The sequence below is a fragment of the Acomys minous genome (genome assembly GCF_964271855.1).
Source record: "Acomys minous genome assembly, chromosome: 13".
NCBI lineage: Eukaryota > Metazoa > Chordata > Mammalia > Rodentia > Muridae > Acomys > Acomys minous.
This window is the reverse complement of record NC_140495.1, coordinates 55,171,280-55,196,598: the sequence shown is the minus strand read 5'-3', so window position 1 is coordinate 55,196,598 and position 25,319 is coordinate 55,171,280. Positions and strand designations below refer to the sequence as shown.

General features: G+C 48.7%; 1 protein-coding gene across 8 annotated transcripts in view; it reads left to right on the top strand.

Annotated features, from left to right (window-relative positions):
- The window catches only part of NPAS2 (neuronal PAS domain protein 2), a 178,118-nt gene that overhangs the window by 130,066 nt on the left and 22,733 nt on the right, over window positions 1-25,319 (top strand). For all 8 annotated transcript variants that reach the window (XM_084752944.1, XM_084752940.1, XM_084752941.1 and 5 more), the window contains 9 exons: window positions 3,014-3,134; window positions 4,130-4,243; window positions 15,051-15,169; window positions 15,874-15,956; window positions 16,837-16,943; window positions 19,067-19,214; window positions 21,473-21,557; window positions 23,206-23,347; window positions 24,222-24,331. In XM_084752944.1, the coding sequence (XP_084609070.1) occupies window positions 3,014-3,134; window positions 4,130-4,243; window positions 15,051-15,169; window positions 15,874-15,956; window positions 16,837-16,943; window positions 19,067-19,214; window positions 21,473-21,557; window positions 23,206-23,347; window positions 24,222-24,331 (1,029 nt within the window). The remainder of the gene's footprint in view (window positions 1-3,013; window positions 3,135-4,129; window positions 4,244-15,050; window positions 15,170-15,873; window positions 15,957-16,836; window positions 16,944-19,066; window positions 19,215-21,472; window positions 21,558-23,205; window positions 23,348-24,221; window positions 24,332-25,319) is intronic.

Below are 25,319 nucleotides of genomic sequence, written 5' to 3'. Positions count from 1 at the left end.
ACAATATAGTCATCTGAGAGGAAACCTCGATTGATAAAATGGCTCCATAAGATCTGGCTGTGGGCCAACCTGTAGAGCATTTCCTTAATTAGTGATTGATGGGGACTCTTAATTAGTGATTAAGTAGGGCCACCTCTGGGCTAGTGGTCCTGGTTCTATAAGAAAGCAGTCTGAGCAAGCCATGAAAAACAAGCCAGTGGGCAGCACCCCTCTATGGCTTCTGCATCAGCTCCTGCCTCAAGGATCCTGCCCTGTTTGAGTTCCTGTCCTAACTTCCTTTAAGGATGAACAGTGATCTGGAAGTGTAATCCAAATAACCCCCCTGTAATGGATGTAAACATGTTTTTGTTTTGATCCCAAGTGTGGGATGTGAAACAGAGTTGTGTGAGGGTGTGAGGTGTTTTCCACTGAAAACAGACTTGTGAGAGAACAGGTGACGTTTGTCCACTGGAAGAGGAACCACCTCTTGCGGGGGCATGGTCTTTGCCAACTAATAAACATCCTAGTCCAGACTCTGAGAAGAGATATATACACATATGAGCCCAAAACAAAAGGTGTTGCTTTTTGGTATTGGCTGTTCATCACTCCACTTCAAGAGAACTGCTCCAGCGAAGGCTCGGAGGTTCCAGGCTCCGGATGCTGCTCCAGATTCCAATGGCTGGGTTGTAGTCGCCTTTGTTGAATTGCTGGTTTGCTGTTTAGCGGGGCTATTGGAATCCTGCCAACTACACCAATGAAATCCCTCCCAGGAACTGAGTCTAAAAAGGTCTGCTTCCCCTGTCCACATTAACCTCTTCTCTATCCTATCTAGGGTAGGTGGGTTGAAAGGGAGGTGTAAGTATTAAAGAACCTCAATAACGTAGCTTTTAAAAATTTCAAAGTCGCCGGGCGTAGCGGCGCACGCCTTTAATCCCCGCCCGGCAGAGGCAGGCCGATCGCTGTGAGTTCGAGGCCAGCCTGGTCTACAAAGTGAATCCAGGATGGTCAAGGCTACACAGAGAAACCCTGTCTCCAAAACCAAAAACAAAACAAAAATTTCAAAGCCTACACACACACACACACACACACACAGACACACACACACACACACACACACACACACACACCATTTACTTTTGATCATGGTGGTTCATTACAGCAATAAAAAAACCAAGACAGATACCATCTGGGTGTGGGGATGAAGGTATACGGAGGAGACAGAGATGCTCCGAATGCCTCCTACATGTGTCGTGCACCTGGTGACCAATTAATTGGCAATGCCATGTACGGAGATGAGGACCCCAGATGTGTAGAGGACAAGACAGAATTAAGATGACAGATTTAAGACTTACAGATCTGTAGTGTGGGGAATCTGAGTGGTTGCTGTAAGGTTCAGCCTGTGTACTTGAAAGAAAGCTGGTGAGGATGTGTCTAGTAAGGAAAAATGAGAAAGAAGGTGAGCCATGTGGGTCTCCTCTCTTGGCTGTGAGCTCCTCACCACATACGTCTGGTCATGTTATACTGACCAGGTTGTACCTCAGCCACACTGGTCACCTCCTGAGAGTTCAGCATCGTGTTGGCTGGTGCCATCAGTCAAGGATCAAGACTATCTCCACTTCCGTCCACTTCACTGGCAGTTCTATGGGACACAGTTGTACCTAGACTGTATGTAGTATTCATTTTGTATTCCCACTGTCTGGGCACTCGGAAAAAGTGCACCTCTGTCAGTTAGAGACCTATGAGAAATAAACAGCAGCTTTTTGCTGGCCTAAAGGTCCAGAGAACTCCATGGTCTCTGTATGGCCATTTAAATGAGTGACTGGCTTACTCTCGCCAGCAAACAGGGCTCTCCAAGGCAGGTCAGGGCTTGGTTCTTTTACACCACATGTCAAGCTTAACACTTGTTCCTAAACCCACAGACAGTAGCACATCTGCATGTGAGTGAGAGAATGCAGACTCCTCCTTGTCCACAGACTGAACCAGCTGCGGGCTGGAAAGATTTGAAATTAAACAGTGCCCTCCCTGACCGTGCACAGACCCCTCTCCTTGTCTTTAGTCTGTAAGTGATACCGCTCTGTATATGTTGCCTCCGACATTCTGAGGTTGTTAGAAGTGATCCAAGCCCCGGTTCTGTGAGAATCCGGCACTACAGATTTCGGTGTCACAATCTCCTCAGCATACTGAAGAACATCTGGAAAACCTTCAATGTTTTTATTCTTTGACAGTTTCGTATATTATATGTTTTGGTCCTTTTCACTTCCTGTGACCCATGTCATCTCCCTCCCACTCCCCTTGAGCCCTTCCTTCTAACCAATACATCCCCTTCTACGCTCATGATTTTTGTCTTGTTTGGAGGTGTTGACCCAATGAGTTTAATCATGGTTGCCTATATGAGCCCAGCTCAGGCTGTTATTTACAGGATCATGGGCACCTTACCGGTGCCTATACAAACGACTCCCAGCTCATCAGGGAAGGGTGGACCCTCCCAAGGCTCTTTGAGGTGCATGATGGAATGTTGACGGGGGCTGGTGTCTCGCACAGGTCTTGGGGAGACATCCGAGCTGTTGTGAGTACAACAGCCAGGTCATGTCCAAAGGACAGCCTCCCTGATTGCCTCAGCCTTACGCCCTTTCCACCCCCCTCTTCCACAGTGTCCCCGGAGTCACAGACAGCATCATATATGTGTCCCCACAACCTTCACTTTTTAATCTATACATTAATCTATACATTTAATCTATACGTTTGCAGCTGATTAAGCCCACGGCCTCATGCACTCTAGGAAAACTCGCTTGCTCACTTGCCCTCTCTCTCTCTCTCTCTCTCTCCCTCCCTCTCTCTCTCTCTCTGAGCCACAGCCCCAACCCCTGTAAAGAACCTTTTACATTGCAACTCTAGGGTACAGAGGAAGAGTCCGTGAAGGGTCTTCACAGACCCTTTGGTCCCCAACTTTCATCTCCGAATCAGTTTGGAGCTGCCTTCACCCTGAAGTTCATTTGGTCGAGCGTGTGCCTTTTCTCTCTATTTTCTCTTGCAGTCGGATGTCATGGATCAGAACTTGTTAAATTTCCTTCCAGAACAAGAACATTCCGAAGTTTATAAACTACTTTCCTCCCATATGCTCGTGACGGATTCCCCCTCCCCAGAATTCCTAAAATGTAAGTCCTCCTCCTTCCTCGGGTTGTTGCTGTAACTAGAGGCAAGAGCGGAGCTCCAGCCCATGAAAGGAGGGCAGAATGGATTAAGAAGGGAGGACTAATTTTAAGAATAATTTTCCTCGTGACTCAGAACGTTTCCAAGATCCTTTGAGGTATATTTTAAGTGGAAGCTAAAACTGGAATTTGGAGCGTGGAAGGCATTTTGGCTTTCATGTGGAAAAGTGGAAAGTACAGCCTCAGAATAATAACATGGTTCGCATGTATGACAAGAAATGCCTTTTTACTTGAGGGTAATAAATAGGGCAAAAATCAGTGAGCAGCCTGCTGATTTTAGGGAAGACAAGAATGTAAAGTCTCTTTGAGAGCCAGCTAACCAACTGCTAATTAAATAATTAGGTCGGAAATCCATATTCTGTCCTCCTGTGGCTGTCATCTGGTTATTTATATACATGCTCGGTTTTATGGAAGTTTGAGGTTTAAATCAAAATATTTGGCATCCCAGATAGAAGGCGGGCCTTGGTGCATGCTTACCACGCGCCACTTAACGAAGCAGACGGACGCAATTGCAGGCGGTAAAAGATGCTTGCATTTGCTCAAGCCCCAGTCCGTTTCCATGCATAATCGGTCCCGTCGTACATCTGATTTTCCTTCAAAGCAAAGCAAAAGAGATTAAATTAAAGCGAGTGGCTCTATACGAGCAGCTTTATTTTAGTATGCCATGTGAAAACAGGCAGAACTAATCAATGCCGATGTAACCAACCACAGACATCTGTGGGCAAATTGACTAATTGGGTCCAAGTATAGATAGCGGAGTGTGCAGGAGCTGTGGAGAGGAAGGCCTGGAGCTGCAAGGGTTAGGAGCTGGGGCTAGCAGTCGCCATACAGAGAAAACCACACAGGCCATGCGGGGAGTAGGTCATAAAGGCGCGACTTGTTTAGTCTGGAGTCTGTGTAACGTTCCTCTCCCTTTCTCTCTTCTCCCTTTAACGACCCAGCTGACAACGATTTAGAGTTTTATTGCCATCTTCTCAGAGGCAGCTTGAACCCAAAGGAATTTCCAACTTATGAATACATAAAATTTGTAGGAAATTTTCGCTCTTACAACAATGGTAAGCGTTCATTGTCCTAGCCTTTCCCTGGTGCCTTTTTTCATGCAAATGTGCACATGAGGTCTGAAGAATTGTTTTATGTCTGCAATTGGATTTTTCTGTTCCCAGGACCAACTCTGTGTGTGTCTGTGTCTATGTGTGTGTGTGTCTGTGTATGTGTGTGTGTCTATGTGTGTATGTGTCTGTGTGTGTCTGTGTGTGTGTGTGTGTCTGTCTGTCTGTGTGTGTCTTTGTGTGTGTCTATGTGTGTGTGTGTCTGTCTGTGTGTGTCTGTGTGTGTGTGTGTCTGTGTGTGTCTGTGTTTGTGTCTATGTGTGTGTGTGTACATGTGTGTGTACATGTGTGTGTATGTGTGTATATGTGTGTCTGTCTGTGTGTATGTCTGTGTGTCTATGTCTGTCTGTGTGTGTATGTGTGTATGTGTCTGTGTGTGTCTGTGTCTGTGTCTGTCTGTGTCTGTGTGTGTGTGTTCATCAGTGTTCTCTCACACTCAAGAATACATCCACAACCAGCTTGTGTCTGCATGCACATTGTATGAGATCCATTTTTTTTTTCAGGCTGGTGGGACAGACATACAGTTAATAAAGAACAGGCTGAGCCCGCACAGTCTGCCAAGCATGCCTATGCTGTGCCACCCAGATCTGTCCCCTTGGTCCCTATGCATCTGTCTCTCTTCTACAATCCTGCTGCAAGCCTGATTTTTTTGTTTTGGTTTGATTTGGTTTTGGTGGTGGTTGTTGCTGTTGTTGTTGTTTGTTCGAGACAGGGTTTCTCTGTGTAGCCTTGGCTGACTTGGACTCTCTCTGTAGTCCAGGCTGGCCTCGAACTCACAGCAATCTGCCTGCCTCTGCCTGGAATTAAAGGTGTGCGCCACCATGCCCAGCGCAAGCCTGATTTAATAGGTCTGATATATAGGCCTTCTTTCACTATGGCCTCTGTGTACAGTAAAGGGGCTATTTTACCATAAGCCAGGAACGTAGGTTGGATAAGTTACCAAGCAGAAGTCAGTCTTATTTTCAGAAACCGCCAAGACAATTAATAGCCCAACCTCTAGCTGCAGAGACACTTAAACACACGTTCTTATTGTGACCCATGCTAAAAGGGAATGCGAAGGGAATGCAGGTCTAATGCCAGAAATTTCAAAACCAAGTTTCATTCTGGGCAGAGCACAGTGAGGCCTGCTTCTCATTTGCTGTGGCCCTCAACACAAAGTAGAAAAGCTAATATTTCATAAAAACAACAGAGAAAAGAGTAAAAGATGCTGATGGGAACTGGTGGAGGAGGAGAGATGAAGAAAGAGAAATGATAATCAGAAGAAAAGGGTGGGATGCTGAGCAGCACGGAGGACGGCTGTGGGAGGGGCGGGTGCACTGGGGAGGGTTGTGGGAGGGGCGGGTGAGCGGAGGAGGGCTGTGGGAGGGGCGGGTGAGCGGAGGAGGGCTGTGGGAGGGGCGGGTGAGCGGAGGAGGGCTGTGGGAGGGGCGGGTGAGTGGAGGAGGGCTGTGGGAGGGGCGGGTGAGCGGAGGAGGGCTGTGGGAGGGGCGGGTGAGTGGAAGAGGGCTGTGGGAGGGGCGGGTGAGCGGAGGAGGGCTGTGGGAGGGGCGGGTGAGTGGAAGAGGGCTGTGGGAGGGGCGGGTGCACTGGGGAGGAGTGTGGGAGGGGCGGGTGAGCGGAGGAGGGCTGTGGGAGGGGCGGGTGAGCGGAGGACGGCTGTGGGAGGGGCGGGTGAGCAGAACACAGAGAACAGCTCTAACTTGCGCTGCTATAGTTACTACTGTTTGCCTCGGACCCATTTGGGGCTGTCACCCCAGCCAGATTAGCCCCAAGTTCCAACGGAGTAAACCAAGGCCATAGCACCACATCCTAATGCTGGGACTAACCAGGGTTTTTTTTTTCTTTTCACCCTCAACGATCCTTTGCCGCATGGTATTTGAATAAACACACATTCTTTATTCCAAAGGCTTCAGGAAGATGCTAAGTACAGTTAACCTGTCAAAGTGATTTCAGGTCCTTGTCCAGGGCGTTTGCCTCCACAGTGGCCTCCACGGCTGGCTTGGCCCTTTGGAGGACCGAGCCAGCCATGGATCTGTGTGGCTATGATGGTAAGCGGCAGAGGTTGCTCCGTCATTCTCCTATGTGGGCCTCTAAGTCTAAATGAAGCCAGGGCCTGATCATGTCCGATCTGGCTGATCTGAAAGGTTCGCTCAGACTTCACAAGACAAAGGTAACAAGCCATTACACGGAAGTTAAGTGGACGCTTGCAGGCTGCCAGCTGAAGAAGTCGATGCCTGGTAGAAAAGCCAGCACTATGCCAAGCCTGGATGAGGCAGCTTGTTAAAATACATGTTCTTAGACCGCGTTCAAAGATGCTAGCTCAAGGGACCCACGGCCCAGGGCCATGCAGTTAGAAAGGCCTGAGAGGGATTCTGCCTCCAGGAGACTTGGAGAGGTCATTATCCGATGTTCCCTGGAGATAAATCGTGTTCCTTCCAATGGCTTCATGGGTGAGTAAAATGGCCATTTAGGATAGGTGTAAAATGTGTGTGCTGATTTGTTCAGAAGGAAACCTAACTACTGTACGATAGTATACACCCAAAGGAAGTGACAGCAGGGCCCGGAGAGGTGTTTGTGCACGTGCATGAATACTTGCAATTGCTAGGAGCCAGAAGCCGCCTGGTTGTTTATCGGTGGCTAAATGGTTAAGAAGAAGTGTGCAGAATCCTCACAGTGGAGTATTACTCAGCCCTGTAAAAGGAGGGGATTCTGGCATGGGCTGCAACATAGAAGAGCTCTGAAAAGCATTATCCTTAATTGTGTGGTTCCACTCTTACGAGCTACCTAGGATAACTAAATGCATAAGGATAAAGGGGTGTCCACCAAGGGCTGGCGGAGGGGCTGGCGGGGTTGCCTAGTAGGTATATAGTTTCTGTTTTATAAGGCAGAATTCCGTAGACTGATAGTGGAGTTGGTGTGCAGATATGCTTGGTGCTACTTCTGTGTACGTTTAAATGGGGCCTGGGCTATGGCTCAGTGGTACATTCAATCCCCAGTGCCAAAAAAGAGAACTAGGTTGTAAACTATATGCAAAGTGCTTTACTATAATATCTGAAACGTGTGACTGTTTAGCCGTAAGGGCAGCTGCTACAGTCACAGAATATCCGAAGGGGCCAAAGGCCCAGAGGGAAAAACCCCCTGGCTCTCAGATTGAAGACTACAGGGTACTGCTCCACATGGCCCTGTGTCAGCATCGGCGCACATGCTCAGTTCAAAGAACAACCTGTGCTCGGCTGGTGAGCGCTAGTCCTGGGCCCCATGAATTTATATTTCTCTTACTAAAAAGCTCTCAAATAGCACTTTAAGTCATGCTGTCGTGAATTACATTGTAGAAGGCTTCAAGGAAATACGCAGGCTTGATTCCACATACCTGAGCTGTGGTTTTATTTTTTGTTTTGTATTTTTTTTTTTTATGTTAGCAAGGCTTTATTTTCACTTCAAGCTACAACAGTGTTTGTTTGTTTGGAAGGATGTGTGGAAATTATGTGTGACTTTTTTTTTTAACTGTTACTGCTATAAATGCGCAGCATCAAAAGCATAAACGCTGAAACCAAGAGCAAAGTTTCCCTCTGGAGTGTCGGATATGAGCTGAAATCAGAACTTAATGGGAACAACAGTCCCCACATGTAGATGATGACCTTGGCGTGGGTGCAAAAGACCTGGAGTGAAATTCACAGTGAGATGACAGACATGATTCTGATGTCCCATTCCACCATTGCAGAGTGACTAGAAAAAGCCATAATGCACGCTCTGCTCCTTAGAAGAAAAGACCCCGAGTGTTCACCCACCACAAGGAAGTGCTCAATGTCTGAACTTTGCACAACATCACCTGGTTTCTCCTTAGTGTGTACAGTTGTTAGGTGTCAACTTAAAATATAGGGGCTAGGGTATAGCTAGGTGACAGAGCACTTGAGTAGCACGCGCTGGCCCTGCGCTCCACCTCAACAAGAGCAGGGAAGGATGAGGGTGACACGGAGACAGTGGAGCGTTTGGAGACCTTCACAGGATGTACATGAGGGACCCGTCTGCCTTCTTGGTGACTCTGGATAGTGCTTTGGGATTCCCCCTCCCCCAGCTTCTGGCCTTTGCCACCACGGGGGGGGGGGGGGGGGGGGGATAGGAGGGATGAGAGGGGGAGGGGAGCACCTTTGTCCTCACTGCTGAGATTATGCTTTCTCATGGGAGTTGGAGGACTCGGCCGTTTACCTCTGTCCACCCTCCCAGTTCACTGGGCAGCACCAACAGCAACAGTTTCCCCAAAGACTTGAGCAAAATGGAATTCTTCTTCTCCTTAATATCTGCACACGGTGGTCACTCCTTAAGAGAGATGACCATTGGTCCCCAGTGTTCAAGCAGAAGGTATAAAACACAGGATTTCTCGATCCTAGGTGTGTTAATATGTGAAGAAGTGTGTGTTGGGAAATGGGACAAGAGATAAGTCCTTTGAGAGGTGTTTCCTGACCTGTCTGCCCAGAGGTTCCTGAAGACTATAGACTGGGCTACAGGAACACATGGCCACTCTCTCCCAGGGATCCTAGGTGGTGGAGAGCGGCAGGGCAGTCACTGATCACAGCAGTGCTGTCTGCCTCAGCTTTGTGCATTGATCATAATTCCAGAACATCTCCAAAAAAAAAAAAGGGAGGGGCTCCATTTAAACTATACTGGTCCTATAATAGATGTTCTCTACAAAGACAGACAAGGACAGATGCTCTTGGAGAAACACACTGCCTCATATTTTCACTCTTCTAATTAAATATGGGGTCAGGAGGACCCTCTCAAGCGCCATGCACCCAAGTGCCTCATCCCCGAGCCAGAAGAAAACAGCTGGTGTCCAGAACGCAATGGCCGTCTTTGCTTTGAGGGGGTCACAGAAGCAGGTTCTCCCCCCCCCCCCATAGCTCATTCCATGGCGAGAAGAAAGTCATGTTTTATCGGGTCCTAGCCCTGGACTTAAATGGGCTCTGACTGCAATCCAGAACACAGTATTTCAAAAGTCGCTGGTATGGTTCCAAATAGGTCACCCTCAGCAAACATTCCACCCCGGGCTTTCCAGAAACCACACACCAGAGCATAAAAGCTCCCTGCCCTCGTTTTTACCTAGTTGCCTCTAACCACAGCGCCAAATTGGAGCACTGGCAGAAGCCAGGGCCCTTCAGCTTCTAACACTTGGCTCTGTGTGTTCCCCGGGATTTCTGTAGGCTGCTTTGGCTTTGGGCTTGTTGCTCTGTGTTTGTGTTTTGTTTTCTTTTGTTTTGTTTTGCCCCTGTGCTAATTAAGATGTCTTGGTTTAAGAGATCAAGGCGCAGGTGTACCGGAGCTCCCTAAGTACAGAGGCAGGAGTTTGGAAACCTCTTAATATGGAATGTCTGATGTGAACGTCACTGGGCCCTCAGAGCTGGAAGTGAAACATGGCCTTCACTCAGCCAGGCAGCTGCTCCTCCCTCAGAGCTGGCCACCGATGGGCCTAGACAGCAGTGGGGTTCAGAACATGCCTAACAAGCTGTGACCCAAGGCTGTGGTCCTACACCATCATCTGAGGTCCACGTTACAGTGAGGAATGGGCGTACGTTTATCGGCTTCACCTTTCTGCTCACTCTCATCTGAAAGGGCAGAAGCTGCATGTGCAGGATGGCCTACAACTTTAACTAAAAATATGCCAAAAATATCCAGACAGTGTGTGGGCCTCAAGTGAAAGTTCTGTTTCCTCAGCATATGAAGAATTTACCCCTGCCCACACCAACCCTCAGGTGTCTCCACTCCGTTACCAAAGTCCTCTGACCCCCTGAAAATCTCAGTGAACGCCAGGAAGTAGAAACGATTTAAGTAAGACCTACAGTTTCCCTTTAGGACAATGTTTTGTTTTGTTTTGTGGTTTTGGTTCAGCAAACTGCAAACCCAGGTTTTCCATAGAGCTCGGCTAGGTAAACCTGACAGAAATAAAAAGCGTTATGTGAGTCAGGTAGATGGTGCGCAGGCTAGGAGGTGGCAGAGCAAGTGCGAGTGCACTACTGTCTCCCAAGAGCTTTGGTGTCTGGCTGCTAGGAACATACCCAGTAAAGCATGCTGTGAGCGGACAGTCTGGAGGCCGGAATGAGCACTGCACTCATGGGAGCCGACGCCTCATGAATGGACTGAGAAGCATTTTCCTCTCAGTGGCCCCCGGACCACACCTGAGCATATAGGGTAGCTGTCACACTTCGGCCCCTCCTTCCTCCTGCAGAGAGGACCTCATCTCTGATCACTAAGCTGTCTCTCCAGATATTCCCCACCTTCGTCTCTCGATTGTTTCAAGAGATGCCCAGAGCATTTCCTTTTACTTACTGTGAGAGTCATGCGCTGTCTTATAGACTTTGCAAGGGACAAATCAGCAGCTTCTCTGAGGAGAGCACTCACTTGAGACGGCTGAGGCGATAGCTGAGTGGGACAGGGCCAGGACGTCCCTTTGCTGCTAACCAGCATGCGATGTCATCCCTGGTCCTCTGCATCCTCTCCTCAACCCCAGGAGATAAGTTCCCTGCCACCTGAGATCTCCCAGCCTTTGTGCGTATCATGACTTACCTTGTGTCCTTATCGTGACTGATTTGGGAGGTCACCTTTGCCATGGGACAGAATTGGGAGCCCACCTCAGTTATGACCCCCAGGAAATAATGTCAGTCATTCTGAGTCTCACAGAGCCTCGGGACTTTGATTTTGAGACTCCTGAGAATGCTGACCCGAGGCAGAACTCCTCAAGGCATCTAAGTAGAGACGTCTTAAAGAGCTCAGAGCTTGGGAACCTTTGGACCAAACATTTTAGTCTAAAGATCTAAAACAGTGTCACCCTGCATCTCTCCAGGCAGGGGCCCTATTAGTCCCTTGAACTGTTTGTCAACCGTTGATGGGGGTTGCGGCATGTCATTCCTAACCACCATCTTGCCCAGGCCCCCTCCGGACCAGTGCTCATCCCTCAGTAGGGTAGTGAGCCAGCAACTTGCAGAACCCTTTACCAGTGGCAGAGTGGAGGAACTGTGAAGGAAACTCCACCCTGGGGTCCCAAAGTCCATGTGTTAAGTTACCAGCAAAGACCAGAATATTTTCCTTCCCGAACGTTCAAACCCTAAGCTCTGTTTGAGGGTGAAGTGGACGTCGTTCCTGAGAGAGGCATCCAGAAAACACCTGCTGACAACCTGCTGGGTGTAAGGCACCTGCTCAGCTCTGGAGCTGGGAAGCCACACTCAGCTCCCGCGTGGGAAAGGCCTGCTTACCCAGCTTTTGGCAAGGAAAACATGGTTTTAGAGAAACAGCCTCGAGAAGGAAAGTGGAGCAAGAGAGAAACACTCCTCTAAACCACGAGTATGGGCAGTCAGAGAAAGCAGGCTGTGCCGACAGGCAGTGGCAAATCCTCCTGAGTGGCAAGGAAGCCGGTGTAATTAGATGTATTTCCTTTCTATTATTTAAATCAAAATAGGTAATCGAATCCTTAATTAAGGTCTTTAAACTACCTTGGGATCTGAAGTAGCAGAGAGTTATTCTAAGTGCTAAATATGAGCGTGAACGCCCAGGGAGCAGTGTGCACGCATGTTGCCTCTGGAAACGTGCGAGGAGCCTAATACTTCAAGTAAAAAGTCATTTCACACTTTACCAGCAGTGCGAAGAGGAGCTGCCTCTCTTGCTTCTTTTGCAAGGTCTTCCTCTTGGCCTCTGTTAAAACAGTCACCCTGATTTACTGTCTGTCACCCTGGATGTGGCTCTCAGATGGCTAAGGCTTTTGGTGGGGAAAGCTTGTTTGGAAGAGCACAGACTCAGTTTGGGGCCATCTGTGGAATATCCATCCAAGTGCAGGCTGCCATCAATAATGGAACTTCCTTGGCAGGGATCGGGGGAGGGGGAGGGGGGGTGGGTGGGGGTGGATGGAGGAGAGGGATGCAATTTTCACCTTTGAAGGCTTTGAAGTTAGGAAAGTGCAGATAAAACTGTGTTGGAAGGCAGCCAGGCCAAGTGGAAAGTCTGCAAAATCCCACTTAATGACCACCACACCAGGCTCTGCTCCTCTGGATGAATGAGGAACATGCCCTAGGTGGGTGTTTCCACTTCTCCGTCTTCTGCCCTTGCTGGCATCATATGGGTTTAGTAGCCAAAGGGTGGCTCAGCCAGGTGCATCGGTCAGGCGAGAGGGAGGAGGAGGCCTTCTTCAGTTCCTAGGGAGCCTCAGAAATTTGCCTCCAAGGTCTCAGCATTCCAACAAGAGTCAAGAGAATTTTATTAGGTCATTATCTGGCCGGGTAATGTCTTTTCGATTCGAGTGGAGTATTTCACATCTGGGAAAATTTTAATGTCCTTTTGTTGTTGTTATTACACAGATGTTCACATCTGCAGACCTTCCCTTATGTGGGATTGTTTTCCTTCCCCTTGACAAATCTCTTGGCTCACCACACAAAACTCATCTACACTAGTCTTAAGCCAGCTCATGACAGATGTAAACCCTCTTGAGACCACTATTTTTTTATTTTACTCGCTTTGTGTTTGTGTTTGGAAACATTTATTAGTATTTATGTGAGTGAATTCAGAGAATGTGTTTGGTAAAGTGAATTTATTCATGCTAGTGGAGAGTAGGCCACATTATGGAATCATTTACAAACCTATAAATATAGAAAACAAAAAAAAATTATTGGAAAGCTAAACTATAATCCTGCAGATTTCATTTTAAGATGCATTTGCTTTTCTGATGTTCCATATGCTTTTGGTTAAATTGGAGAACATAATCATCCTGAAATCTGAGTGTAGAAAGCACAGGTTATATAGTTATGTAGACCCTTCTCTGTCCATGGGGGTCGCTCCCAAGCACCTCAGGCACACCAAATCCCATGGGTGCCTGAGCCCCTTGTAAAAAACTGTGGGTTTTTTTCCTATCACCTCATACCCCGTATATTTTAAATCATCTCTAGATAGCTTACAGTACCTAATACAGTGTAAATTCTATATGCTTTTACTGAATAGCTTAGGGAATACTGATATTGAAAAGGGGTGTGTGTGTGTGTGTGTGTGTGTGTGTGTGTGTGTGTGTGTGTTACAGATCTTTTGTTGCTTCTTTCAGATATTTTCAAATATATGGGACCCATCGTTGGTTCATTTTGAAGATTTAGAAGCCTTAGTTGTAAAAGGCCAACCTTTTACATGTTTTAGAGAAAAAAGCCATATAGCCTTCTACTTTAGGAATCCTTGGCAATGGCTGCACATGGCCAGTGGATCTCTGGGAACTCCCATGCCTGGATTATGTGATCTGGACAGAGCCCGAGTGACCAAACCAGAGGTCCCCAGGGAGCTGGCCACACAGTGGAATCTATGGATTCTATGGATAGACCAAGTTGGCTATTTTCATCTTTAACTGGGCTCTTTGCTCGCCTCAAAAATTCAATCTAAGGATAATAGCATTTTTCTGGCCCAAAAGATTCTCCATAGTCACCCTGAAGAAAGGTCTGCTCGCCCCTGGAAGAATTTCTCTACACCAAGTGGTGTCTTAGGAGGGAACTAGAAGTGTAGTCCCAACACATTGGTGGGCACGGGTTAAATCCAAAAATCTTTATTTCCTGAGAACCTGGGCTTAGACAAAGACCTGCACGGCTCTCACTCTCTTAGCTTCTCAGCAGCATTTCAGGGCCTCAGTTTCCTCAACAGAATGATGCCTCTAACATACTCTTAGACTCGAGAATAAACTGAAAGGCTTGTGGAGAGATAGAAAGGCCATTGCATCTTGTTCAACCTGTTAGCATCTGACGATGTGTTTAAGCTATTTTGGTTCAGAGTGTCAGAGTTGGGTCTGTGTTCCGTTGTCCTGTCCCTTTGGGGCCTGTTGGAAGGAAGATCAGAGCATCCGGGAGCACAGAGCCCACAGCGAGCTGCTTCATTCATGGTGGGAAGAGAGACAGTATGGATGAAACCAGAGTCTTTACCATCCCTTTCAAAGGCAGACCCCCCAGGAGCCAAGACCGGTCCACTAAGGGCCAACTCTCAAAGGCTCCAACCGTCTCCTGCTAGCACCAAACTGGAAACTAATCCGTGGGTACTTAGAGGACATCCCAGACCTGGCATAACTACCTACTTTCCAAGGACACCTCCTCAGTGGCCCAGCCCCCGTAGCATCCCCAGATTCCCTAGGATGAGGGATACTCATGAATACTCCACTGCTTTTCCTGGGACAGTCAGTAACGGAAACACTGCTGGACTGTGAAGTTTACCCTTAAAATATCAACGTCCAGGCCCTTCCTGTAAAACAGCAGTTCTCAACCTGTGGGCTGCAACCTTTTTGGGGGCCAGACAACCCTTTCACAAGGATAGAATATCAGATATTCACGTCGGATTTATAACAGCAGCAAAATTACAGTTATGGAACAGTGATGAGAGTATTTTGTGGCTGGGGTCACCACAGCGTGAGGAGCTGTGTTGAAGGGTCACAGCCCTGGGAATGCCGAGGACCCCTGCTGCAAAAGGAGGGCCTCGTGTGTCGAGCAGTTTCCCCAACGCAGGAAGCAAATTCTGAGGAGCTCGTAAAGTGAGGGTCAGTAGGGTGTGGAGGTCAGTTATTGAGGTATGGAACTCAATTCTCAGTTCAGCCTTGAGGAAGTTGGCCAGAAACAAGTGTCTGGGATTCTTTATCTGTGCAATGGGAATAACAGGCATTCCTGCCTCATCAGGTGGCTGTCAGAGCAATAAGTATCAGAAATGCTTAGCAACTGTCACCAGGCAGGGCTAACCTGTGTGCCTTCCTCCCTCCCAGTGCCTAGCCCCTCCTGTAATGGCTTTGACAACACCCTTTCAAGACCCTGCCGTGTGCCTCTAGGAAAGGAGGTCTGCTTCATTGCCACCGTGCGTCTGGCAACACCACAGTTCTTAAAGGCAAGTTCCCAACAGTGATGTCACAATATGGGTTTATTTCAACGGCGTAGCATTGGGTCGCATGCCACTGAGCATCCTTTGTGGAAGAGTATAACATTGCAATGAGATTGGTTTTAAGAATTAGTTTTCAAAACCCCGAAATGTCTAGTTTCTGTGTCTGCCCCCGTGGCCATGCCAAGGCCCAGGTTCCTGTGGGTTGTTTTGTTTGAAGATTGCACCCGTTGCTGATGAGTCCACAAGGATGTTGGCCAACTGCAAGGCTCTGTACCATTCCACCACCATGATGTTCTGAGTAGGTGTGGCTCAGGCCGTGAGTCAAAAAAAAATGGGAGCACTTGTATTTTCCCTTCTGTGGTCACACTTCACATCTCTGGCACAAATGTGGATGGAATTAAATTAGTAATTCAGATTGGGATGCAAAGCCATCGCCACATGTTTTCCACACTACCAGATTGGGGGCGGGGGGCGGAGTTAGGCACCCTTTGGCTCCTAGGTACTTTTCCCAGTGTGTGAAATGAATTTAGGATCAGCTAATACGGAAATTAGCTACAGATGACAAATTTTGGGCCAGCACTATTTGGAGATTGGCTCAGAGCAGCTTTAACTTGTGCTACCCATCGCTCATTCCTTTTGAACCAACCTAGGGTGAGCATCTGGCACCCTGAGCAATGTTCTGCTTTTTTTTTTTTTCCTTTCCAACACAGGAAATGTGTGTAGCTGACGAACCTTTAGAGGAATTCACTTCGAGGCATAGCTTGGAATGGAAATTTTTATTTCTGGATCACAGGTTTGTGTGAAGAAAAACATATTTGAGTTGGGTCCTTTTCAAGTGTTGTTTGCATGAGCCAGGCTCTGCTTGGGAGAATAAAGTCCAGCCTCGTCCACTGAAGGGAAAGGACGCCTTGTCAATAGCTAAGGGGAAGGTCGGCATCCTGACACCCATGTGCCTGGCCAGTTAGTGATGCCTTAGCCCCAAGACATCTTAGGCCATTTCTATTTCCCAATTAGCAAACATAAATGTGGGGAGAGAAATCTTCCTATTTCTTTCAATCCCCTTTGATCCTTCAGCCCAATTGTTTCTCTTTCCTTCATAACATCATTCCCAGTTTATGAACTACCAACCATACCACCCCAATCACCCCCATCACCCCCACCACCCCACACACCCCCACCCCACACCACCCCACACCACCCACACCACCCCACACCACCCCCATCACCCCCACCACCCCACACACCCCCACCCCACACCACCCCCATCACCCCCACCACCCCACACACCCCCACCCCACACCACCCCACACCACCTACACGACCACCACCCCTCACCACTCCACACCACCCACACCACTCCACACCACCCACAACACCCCACAACACCCTCTGATTTGGGGTATTGGGCTGTCCTAGTCTACAGCTATTTTAAATGCTTCAATATCTGTAAGTTCCTATCATTTGGGCTGGGTTATCCCCAGGAATAATGGAGTGCCTACATGCTGACATGCTTCCTTATAAACGTAGGCTCTCTGGCCCTAGCTGTTGCTATAATGCTGATAAACGAGGCCTCCACAGGAACAAATGAGCATGAAGAGTTGAGTGCTGCAGCCAGTTCATACGTTCTGCAGTTTCCTCTCTCTCTCATCCAGAGCCCCCTTGTCTCCCCGCAGAGCCCCTCCGATCATAGGGTACCTGCCCTTCGAAGTCCTCGGCACCTCGGGCTATGACTACTACCACATCGATGACCTGGAGCTCCTGGCCAGGTGCCACCAGCACTGTAAGTACCACTCACCAGCCCGGCCATGTGTTTGCGTTACAAGGGCACAAACAGCCAGACCCTGGGTCTCTGGAGGTCTGCTTGCTACCGTGGGGGCAGGCATGGGGCCCTGTGCAGTAATGGGGTTCTTTCCTGCACTTAGCTCCATGGGTTCTGCTTGAACTTGGAATTGTTATCATCCCATCATCAGCAACATCCCACGAGCATCCAGAAGGTCATGTTCTTTACCCTAGTCCAGACACTAAGGCCGGCTAGACCAGATTGCACCTGCAAGACCAAACACCAAGCATTCTCCCTTGTCTTTTAGACAGCAGTCGGATAGTGGTTGCTGACCACAGGCCTACAATCGATCCTCTGTCCTCAAATGCGGCATCCTCAGGGCAGTGGCTTTGTGGCCTGAGTTTCCCAGTAAATATTCTTTTAGACATTCGCCCAAAAAGATGCCAGTAACTGTGGCCCAGCATCTCCTGGCTGGGTCGGCTGAGAAATCCAGAAGCAGGTGACGTTTCAGGATGCTGCCAGTGTGGAAGGGATAGTGCAGGATCTTGAGGGGCTTGGAGGGCCCTTCCACAGCTGATGGAGAGGTCTGAGAAGGCTCTGTGCCACAGGCGAGGGGAGCACTATGGCAAACATTCAGGGGTAGACCCCCATGCCAAGGGAAAGCAAAGATTACAAGCCTCTTCAGTTCTCAGTCACCGGAAGAAACAAGCACTCAGAGTCATCTTTTCGGTACCAACACTCAGCTTTGAGGAAGAATAGTATCCATAACATTGAGCTCTGGATTCTGATGAGCGAACCACGGACACTGATCTTCAGTAGCTGTCGCATCTGTAGGAGCTGTTAGGACTTTCTTCTCGGTGCTGTTCTTGCAGACAAAGGAACGTGCTGGAATCAGCATGTTCTAGATCTGTTGGGATGTAAAGCTCATCTTAACCTTTACCCCCTCACTCCTCAAAATGTAGCTCAGACAAGCTGCTCTGCAGTCTCAGGCTCCCTCCGCCAGGATCAGGAATGAGAAGGCCCATTTCACAAGTCCCTCCGGTTGAGTGGCTTGCACAATCAGATGCTTCTGGTTTGCACAATCAGATGCAAGAAGCGTGAGTGTCAGGCCTCTGGCTGCCTCTGACTCTTGTAGCATAGAGAAGCTACTTGGGTTGGAGAATTAACACTGGGCGTCTGACAGCCTTGGGCGAGGTGTGCTTGCTCTGTCGAGCCCACAGGGTCTGCTGGGCTGGGCCTCTCTCTTCAGATCTGCTTTTTTTTTTTTTTTTTTTGAGGCAGTGGTCCCCTATGCTAGCTTCTCTTTCCTAGGTAAGATTCCTCATGACTGTTTTCATTACAAGATGCTAAATTGCAGGCGCGGTGGTGATAAAAATCCAAATTGGCCTCTTTCCTTGGAACCATAATTTATCCTACTGCCTCACGTGAGCTAATAAACCACCGGCTTGCATTCTGTCCTGGATGCCCCCCCCCCCCCGCCACAAAGGAGCCATCTGCAGACAAAACTACAGGGGCTCCAGGCAGCTATGCAGCTGCAGGGGGAGAGACTTGGGCTTCAGGCATCCCTACCAGACTCTGTCCTAAAGCTGTGGAAGACAGCTGCAAGAGCCTGGCCATCGCTCGCGGGCTGTCAGGTCTATTTTGGGACTGTTTCTCCCAATGTCTGGATGCTCTCTCCTCTGCTCAGCTCTTGAAGTCTCACAGCCATTGCCCTTGCAGCAGGAAGAAGAGTCCCAGGGAAGCCATGGCCTCTTTTTATTTCACCTGCCAGCCGGGAAAGCTGTCCTATCCTAGTATGCCTCTATGTCAAGAGCCCTTTGAGCCTTTGTGCGTTGGGGAAACGTTTGGCATCATTGTACTAAGAATCCTTCAGTCTGACTGACTGTGACTAAATCAGAGCACTTGCTTAATAAGCATGAGGCCCCAAACTCAACCCCCAGCAACACACCCACCCCCAAAAGCATCAGATGGTGCAATAATAGTCACACTTAAGATATCGTGCAACCAGGGAAATGAGCAATCTCTGGTGCTGGCTACTGGACCATTAGGGTTTCAGTCCTGGGAAGGACGTCCTTTCTACGTTAGCATCCTTACGTGCGACCATCTACTGTGCTTCCTCCTAGTGATGCAGTTCGGCAAAGGAAAGTCATGCTGTTACCGGTTTCTGACCAAAGGGCAGCAGTGGATTTGGTTGCAGACTCACTACTACATCACCTACCACCAGTGGAACTCCAAACCAGAGTTCATCGTGTGCACGCACTCGGTGGTCAGGTACCATGCAGGCAGGGCAGGCGGTCTGGACCTCTGTGAGGTGCCTGAGGGAGGAGGGGGGAGGCTGGGGGAGGCTGGGGGAGGCTGGGGGAGGCCCCCACAGGTAGGGAAGGGCCCTGTATGAGAGGGAGAGTGCCATCTGTCATCTGCAGCAAGCCTGATAGTCAGAACTCAGGCCCTGCCCAGGTGCACACCCTCTTCCTCCGGGCCCTGGGACTTCCTGTGAGTTTTCAGTCAGGCCCCGTTGAAAGCTGCCAGGATATTACTTAGCACGTTCCTGCTTCGCTGACCTACTTACATATTTTTCCCTCATCTCTATCCATCCCCCAGCTTTGCCTTGTTGCTGTATTTGAGGGGGGAGAAATTAAAATGTTGCCTCCAAATAACTCAAACACCTATTTTGTTTTCCTTTAAGCTTCAAAAACCCCTGCTGGCAACTGAGGCAATATTGGGGGCGGGGGGGAGGGGGGAACTGGGCTAACAGTAGGAAAGCGGCCCTGGGAGTCCCTAGTAGCCTTGGGGAGTCCTCGGCTCAGGGTGGGTAAGCAGGGTAAGAGTCTGTCCAGCCTGGCATAGATGTGTCCCCAATGTTCAGGGGTAAAGGGACTTGACAATTCACTCTTCATCTCAGTACAGAAATGCCAAGAGACCAAGTCAGCCAGAGGCTGGTTTAGAAGAGAGACTTTGTCCCTGGAAAAGTGGCATGCTCCTATAATCCCACCATGAGGGCGGCTGAGTCAGAGAGAGCTCAAGTTTGAGGCCAGCCTGGGCTACCGCGTGAGACCCTGTCTAGAAAAAAAAAAATCTAATAAAATAATGAAGAACCAGCCCATATATCGAGTGGATTTTACATCTGTATATTTGGCTAGCCACTGATGGAAACTATTTTAAATTATATTTGCACTAAACATAAACAACACTTTCTCTTCTCACTGTTCCATAAAGAACACAGTATGCCAGCCGTGTGCATGGCGTTTACATTGCACAGAGTGTTAGAAGGAAGGTACAGATGATTTGAAGTCTGCAGGAGGATGTCTGCAGTGATGTGTAAATCCTACACCACTTTATGTTAGGGACTTGAGCATCCATGGATATTAGGATCCAAGGGGGTCCTGAATGTGGTCCCCACAGATACTGAGGGACACCTGTATATGTAACACATATATGAAGGTGGAGACACACCTATGCGTATATAATGTTCTTCCTCAGTGTATAGAGAACAGAGAAGCACTGGCCTTTGTTAGCCAATGACCTTGATCTCATTTCATTACATTTTGTGCCCACATTCAGACTCACTCTTCAGCCCCCCACCCCACCCCATACTTTTGGGCATCCTCAGCCAGTGGCTTGTGGCCTCGAGGCCAGGAGTCATCCATTGCCTCTCAGTCTGTGTCTTTTCCAGTGGGTCGCTCAGTCCCCAGGGAAGGGCAGGTGCCACCCGACTCTCTCCCCCCACCTCCCAAGTCATAGGAAGAAGCTAACTAGTTCTAGGATAACACAGGAAATGAAGTGATTAAATAAATAAGGGATCAAACACCCCCAGGTCCGATCACAGCCCCCCTTCAACCCTGCAGCTCCACACCTGAGTTTGTCTACAGTGGTGACAAAATATGGTCTCTAGAGTCAGCAGTGGTCAGGGTCTGGCAAGTTCCAGGTTTGTTTCTTTATGTATACTTCCACATATACTGTCCATAAGGAGCTTGCTTAAGGCACAGTTTGTACGTCTTTACAGGCAGAAGCTTATGAGCACACATTTCTTTTTCTTTTTCTTTCTTTCTTTCTTTTTTTTTTTTTTTTTTTTTTGGTTTTTTTTGGTTTTTTTTTTTTTTCGAGACAGGATTTCTCTGTGTAGCCTTGACTGCCCTGGACTCACTTTGTAGTCCAGGCTGGCCTCGAACTCACAGCGATCCACCTGCCTCTGCCTCCCAAGTGCTGGGATTAAAGGCGTGCGCCACCACACCCAGCGAGTACGCATTTCTTAAGAGGCGCTGTATCTGGAGGTTGCAGGAAATAAAGAGATAGAGAATAGTGGGAAGGAATAAAGCCATCCAGGAAATGGAAATCTCTGGAATATATTAGAATCTTCGCAAGGCAATTAGGCAGGAATGAAACTCAATCCTCTAAGCAGGTCACAGATGGGCCCCTTTGTGTTTCAGACCCCATGGGTAGGTTTCATGTGGAGAGCCCCGTGTGCCCTGGTGGGTATTGATCTCCTACAATGTGCCAGCTCCTCTGTGCTCTGTCTCTTTTCCGAGCAGTTATGCAGACGTCCGGGTGGAAAGGAGGCAGGAGCTGGCTTTGGAAGACCCACCAACAGAGGCCATGCACCCCTCTGCATTGAAGGTGAGCTCATTCCTGCCCAGAGGGTGAAACCAAGGAAGAGTTAGGTGGTGACACCTACCTTGGGTTCTGATAAATACTAAGAGAGTGAGAGCAGACTTCTCTACAGAGCACTTGCTAGAGTCCCGAACCACTCTCGGGGACTCGGGGATGTTCGTTCCTTGCTTACCTTTCATGATGGCCCTATGAGGTGGACACTGTATTTTCATCCCTCCAATGAGCATGGAAGCGTATAGGTACCCAAGGACACGCTTGGAAAAGCTGGCTCGGAAACATCCTTTGGACTCAGGGAGTAGCTTGGCAACTTCCCAGCTCTCCAATGATAGCTATAAAAAGCCACAGATAAAATGCTGGGGAGTAATTCCATTACCCACTAGAGTGTGGAGCAATTCAAAGCCTATGCCCCTCCCATAGACTAAGCTTTATTGTGTTGTTTCCAAGGATTAGCCTGCCTCCCTGCCCGAACCACTCCCCCCTGCACCCACCCCTGCTCTTTCTGGTAGTGCTGGGAATGGAATCCATGCAGAGCGGCTGGCCTGCACCTCCATGATGTTTCTGACTCAGGGTCACAAGATTTTAGTTAATAGCCACAGTGCTATCAGCTCTGTATAGGGAACACCTCTTTCCCTCCCCTTCCCTGACTTCTCCTGTCCCACGTGGCCTGGCTCCTCCTCAGGCAATGCCAAGGAACTGTGGAGGAAGGCTACAAGTGAGTCAGAGCTTTGGTTCTCAAAGGCCATTCACAAATGCACGTGCAGGCACACACACATGCACACACACACACACACACACACACACACACACACACACACACACCCCATAGTGACAACCATCCTTAATGAAGCCATGAGTCCAAAGACAAAACAGCTCATCAACTCACATAGGTGAAATTAAATACCCAAGTCAGGGGTCATAACACAGTGGGTGCTGACAATTTCCACCCTTCTGGGTGGGAACAGGACTTAGGAGAATAAACACTGTGTTTTCTTCTTTGACTTAAAAAGAAAACATCATAACCCATCTGCATACACTATGACACCTAAGCCATAAAGGATGGGAGCTGGGCCACCAGAGCAGCTTTCCCTCTCATTGTGTCTTGTCTGTTCCAGGTAAAGATGGCCTGGAAGCCAGGACCAGTTAAGAGTCAGAGACCAAAATAACGAGAGGCCACAGGCTCTTTGCCTGCGAGAGAGCAAGCGTGAGAGGCAGCACGGGAAACGCCTGTGACGGCCTGGTGGCGTTATCTGATTGCCATGTTAACAGTCCATGCTAATAGTAGCTGTATTTCATTCTGACCTTTCATTTCAGAAAGGCAAAATCCTGGGTGATAACAGTTTTAAGGAACAAATAGAACACACAGTCAGTGGGGGAAATATGAAAAATCAAAATAAAAGGTGAGAAGGTATAGATAAATAAATATAGCTATGAGACCTAAGCCTCTCAGCGATGCTGTATATGGTGAGTGTCTGTTCTACCCAAACCTAGTTAGAAGTTTCCTAAAGAGAGTATTTCTCTCAACCCTCTTCCAAAATCTTCTACATGCTATAACTAAAGCCCTATATTTATTCATGTGTGGAATCTTAATGCTGAAACATGGTGTGTGTGTGTGTGTGTGTGTGTGTGTGTGTGTGTGTGTGTGTGTTTGTTTCAGGAAAAGGACTCAAGCCTGGAGACTCAGCAGCACTTTAATGCACTTGACATGGGTGCCTCAGGTCTTACGAGCAGCCCTTCGCCATCAGCGTCCTCAAGGAGTTCCCACAAGTCCTCGCGCACAGCCATGTCAGAACCCGCCTGTGAGTGCCATTCCATGGGTTGGTAATGAACCCCATCAGACCAGGGGCACAGAGTCACACAAAGTCCCAGACTGACTTGGGCCAGGCCATTGTGTACTCAGAAAGCCGAGGATGCCTACAATGGATACTCTGCTTGCCACCCCTCACTGGCCGCTGCTGTCCACTTGTGTTAGCTAGAGTTTCTATTGGCATGATTTTAAAAAACAAAAGCAAAACCACACAAACAAACAAAAAAAACATCATGACCAAAAAGCAACTGAGGAGGAAAGGATTTATTTCATCTTACAGTTGTAGTCTGTCATCCAGGAATGTCGGAAGGGGGGAGGGACAGGTGGAAAGGGTCCCCTCCCCCCTTCCCCCCTCCCCCCCGGACTCAAAGCAGGATCTAGTGCAGAAACCATGGAGGAATGCTGCTTACTGGCTTGTTCCCCATGGCTTGCTCAGCCTGCTTTTTTATGCCATCCAGGACTACCCACACAGGGATGGCACCACCTCTGTCAATCATCAATGGAGAAAATGTGCCACAGGCTTGCCCATAGGCCAACCTGGTGGGCATTTTCTCAATTGATAATCCCTCTTCTAAAATGCCTCTAGCCTGTGTCGAGTTGGTGTAAGAACTAGCCAGCGCACTGTCCCCTGTCTGTACTCTGCCACTGGCACTGCAGGTAGCACCCAGTAAGGTGTTTGGTCAGGCGGTGGCTGGACTAAATGTCAGAAATGGAGTATTATGGTGACTTGCATGTCTTCTGCCTGCTTGTAGGCTGGGCATTATGGCTTAGTTTAGCCACTGCATCAGAGGGCTCTGCCCTCTATTTTGCTGAGATAGCTGGGAAGTACCTGTGAGTCAAAAAGGCCATTTCTTGTTCTCTTACAGCCACTCCAACCAAGCTGATGGCTGAGAACAGCACTACAGTTTTACCAAGATCGGCCACCCTACCCCAGGAGTCACCAGTGCAAGGACTCAGCCAGGCAGCCACAATGCCGGTATGTGTGGGACCCCCATCCTCTCTGCAGGGGAGTGCCATCTTGTGAGGTGGGCCAAAGAGCCACAGGAACACAGAGTCTCTCCAGGGCGTCAGTTTTACTTAGGAATTGAGGGGACAGAGTGGTGGGCAGGCAGGAGGCATGGGGCTATGGCGTTTATTTGGCAATTCATTCTTGGCATTTTATCACAAAATGAACATGGCTATATACTTGCAGAATACAAAATTCAGGTGATGCTAAGAGTAGAATTCATAGCCGGGCGGTGGTGGTGCATGCCTTTAATCCCAGCACTCAGGAGGCAGAGGCAGGTGGATCGCTGTGAGTTCGAGGCCAGCCTGGTCTACAAAGTGAGTCCAGGACAGCCAAGGCTTACACAGAGAGACCCTGTCTCAAAAAGCCAAAAAGAAAAAGAAGAGTAGAATTCACTGCTTCAGCGGGGTATGTCTCCTGAACCTTCTGGAGCTCTCTTCTGTTTCAATCCCGTTCCACTTGTGCCTGTGTTCAAGCGGACTGGCGTCAGTCAGGCTACAGAGCTGAGGTAAGGATGGTGAAGGTTTCCATAGCACCACAGAGTGATGGCCTGTGCACGAAGTCATCAACAGATCATGTTTCATCACGGATGGTGGCCCAGTGCGCTTCCATCTCCCCGAGTTGTGCAGGGGACACAGCTCAAAGGAGCCTAGTGAGCCCAAGGCCTGGAACTTCTCACTCATGTCACACCTCCCTGCTGTCACTTCCTCCCATAGCTGTCCTGGGTGACGCTTTCTATGCAAACTGCTTTTTATAGTCCCTAGGGAATAGGCGCACTTGGGGGTAACTTCAGAGTCTTCTTGCTGAGTTCCTAAAAGCATTTAACGGTCCATGAAACTGGAAGTCGGGGTCTCTTGTTTCTCCATGTTGTTTCCTGCCACCTGCCCACGATACAGGGAACAGGAAATGATTCGCTTGACGACTTCCTGAGAGTGAGTCCACGGGAGAGAAGAGTATC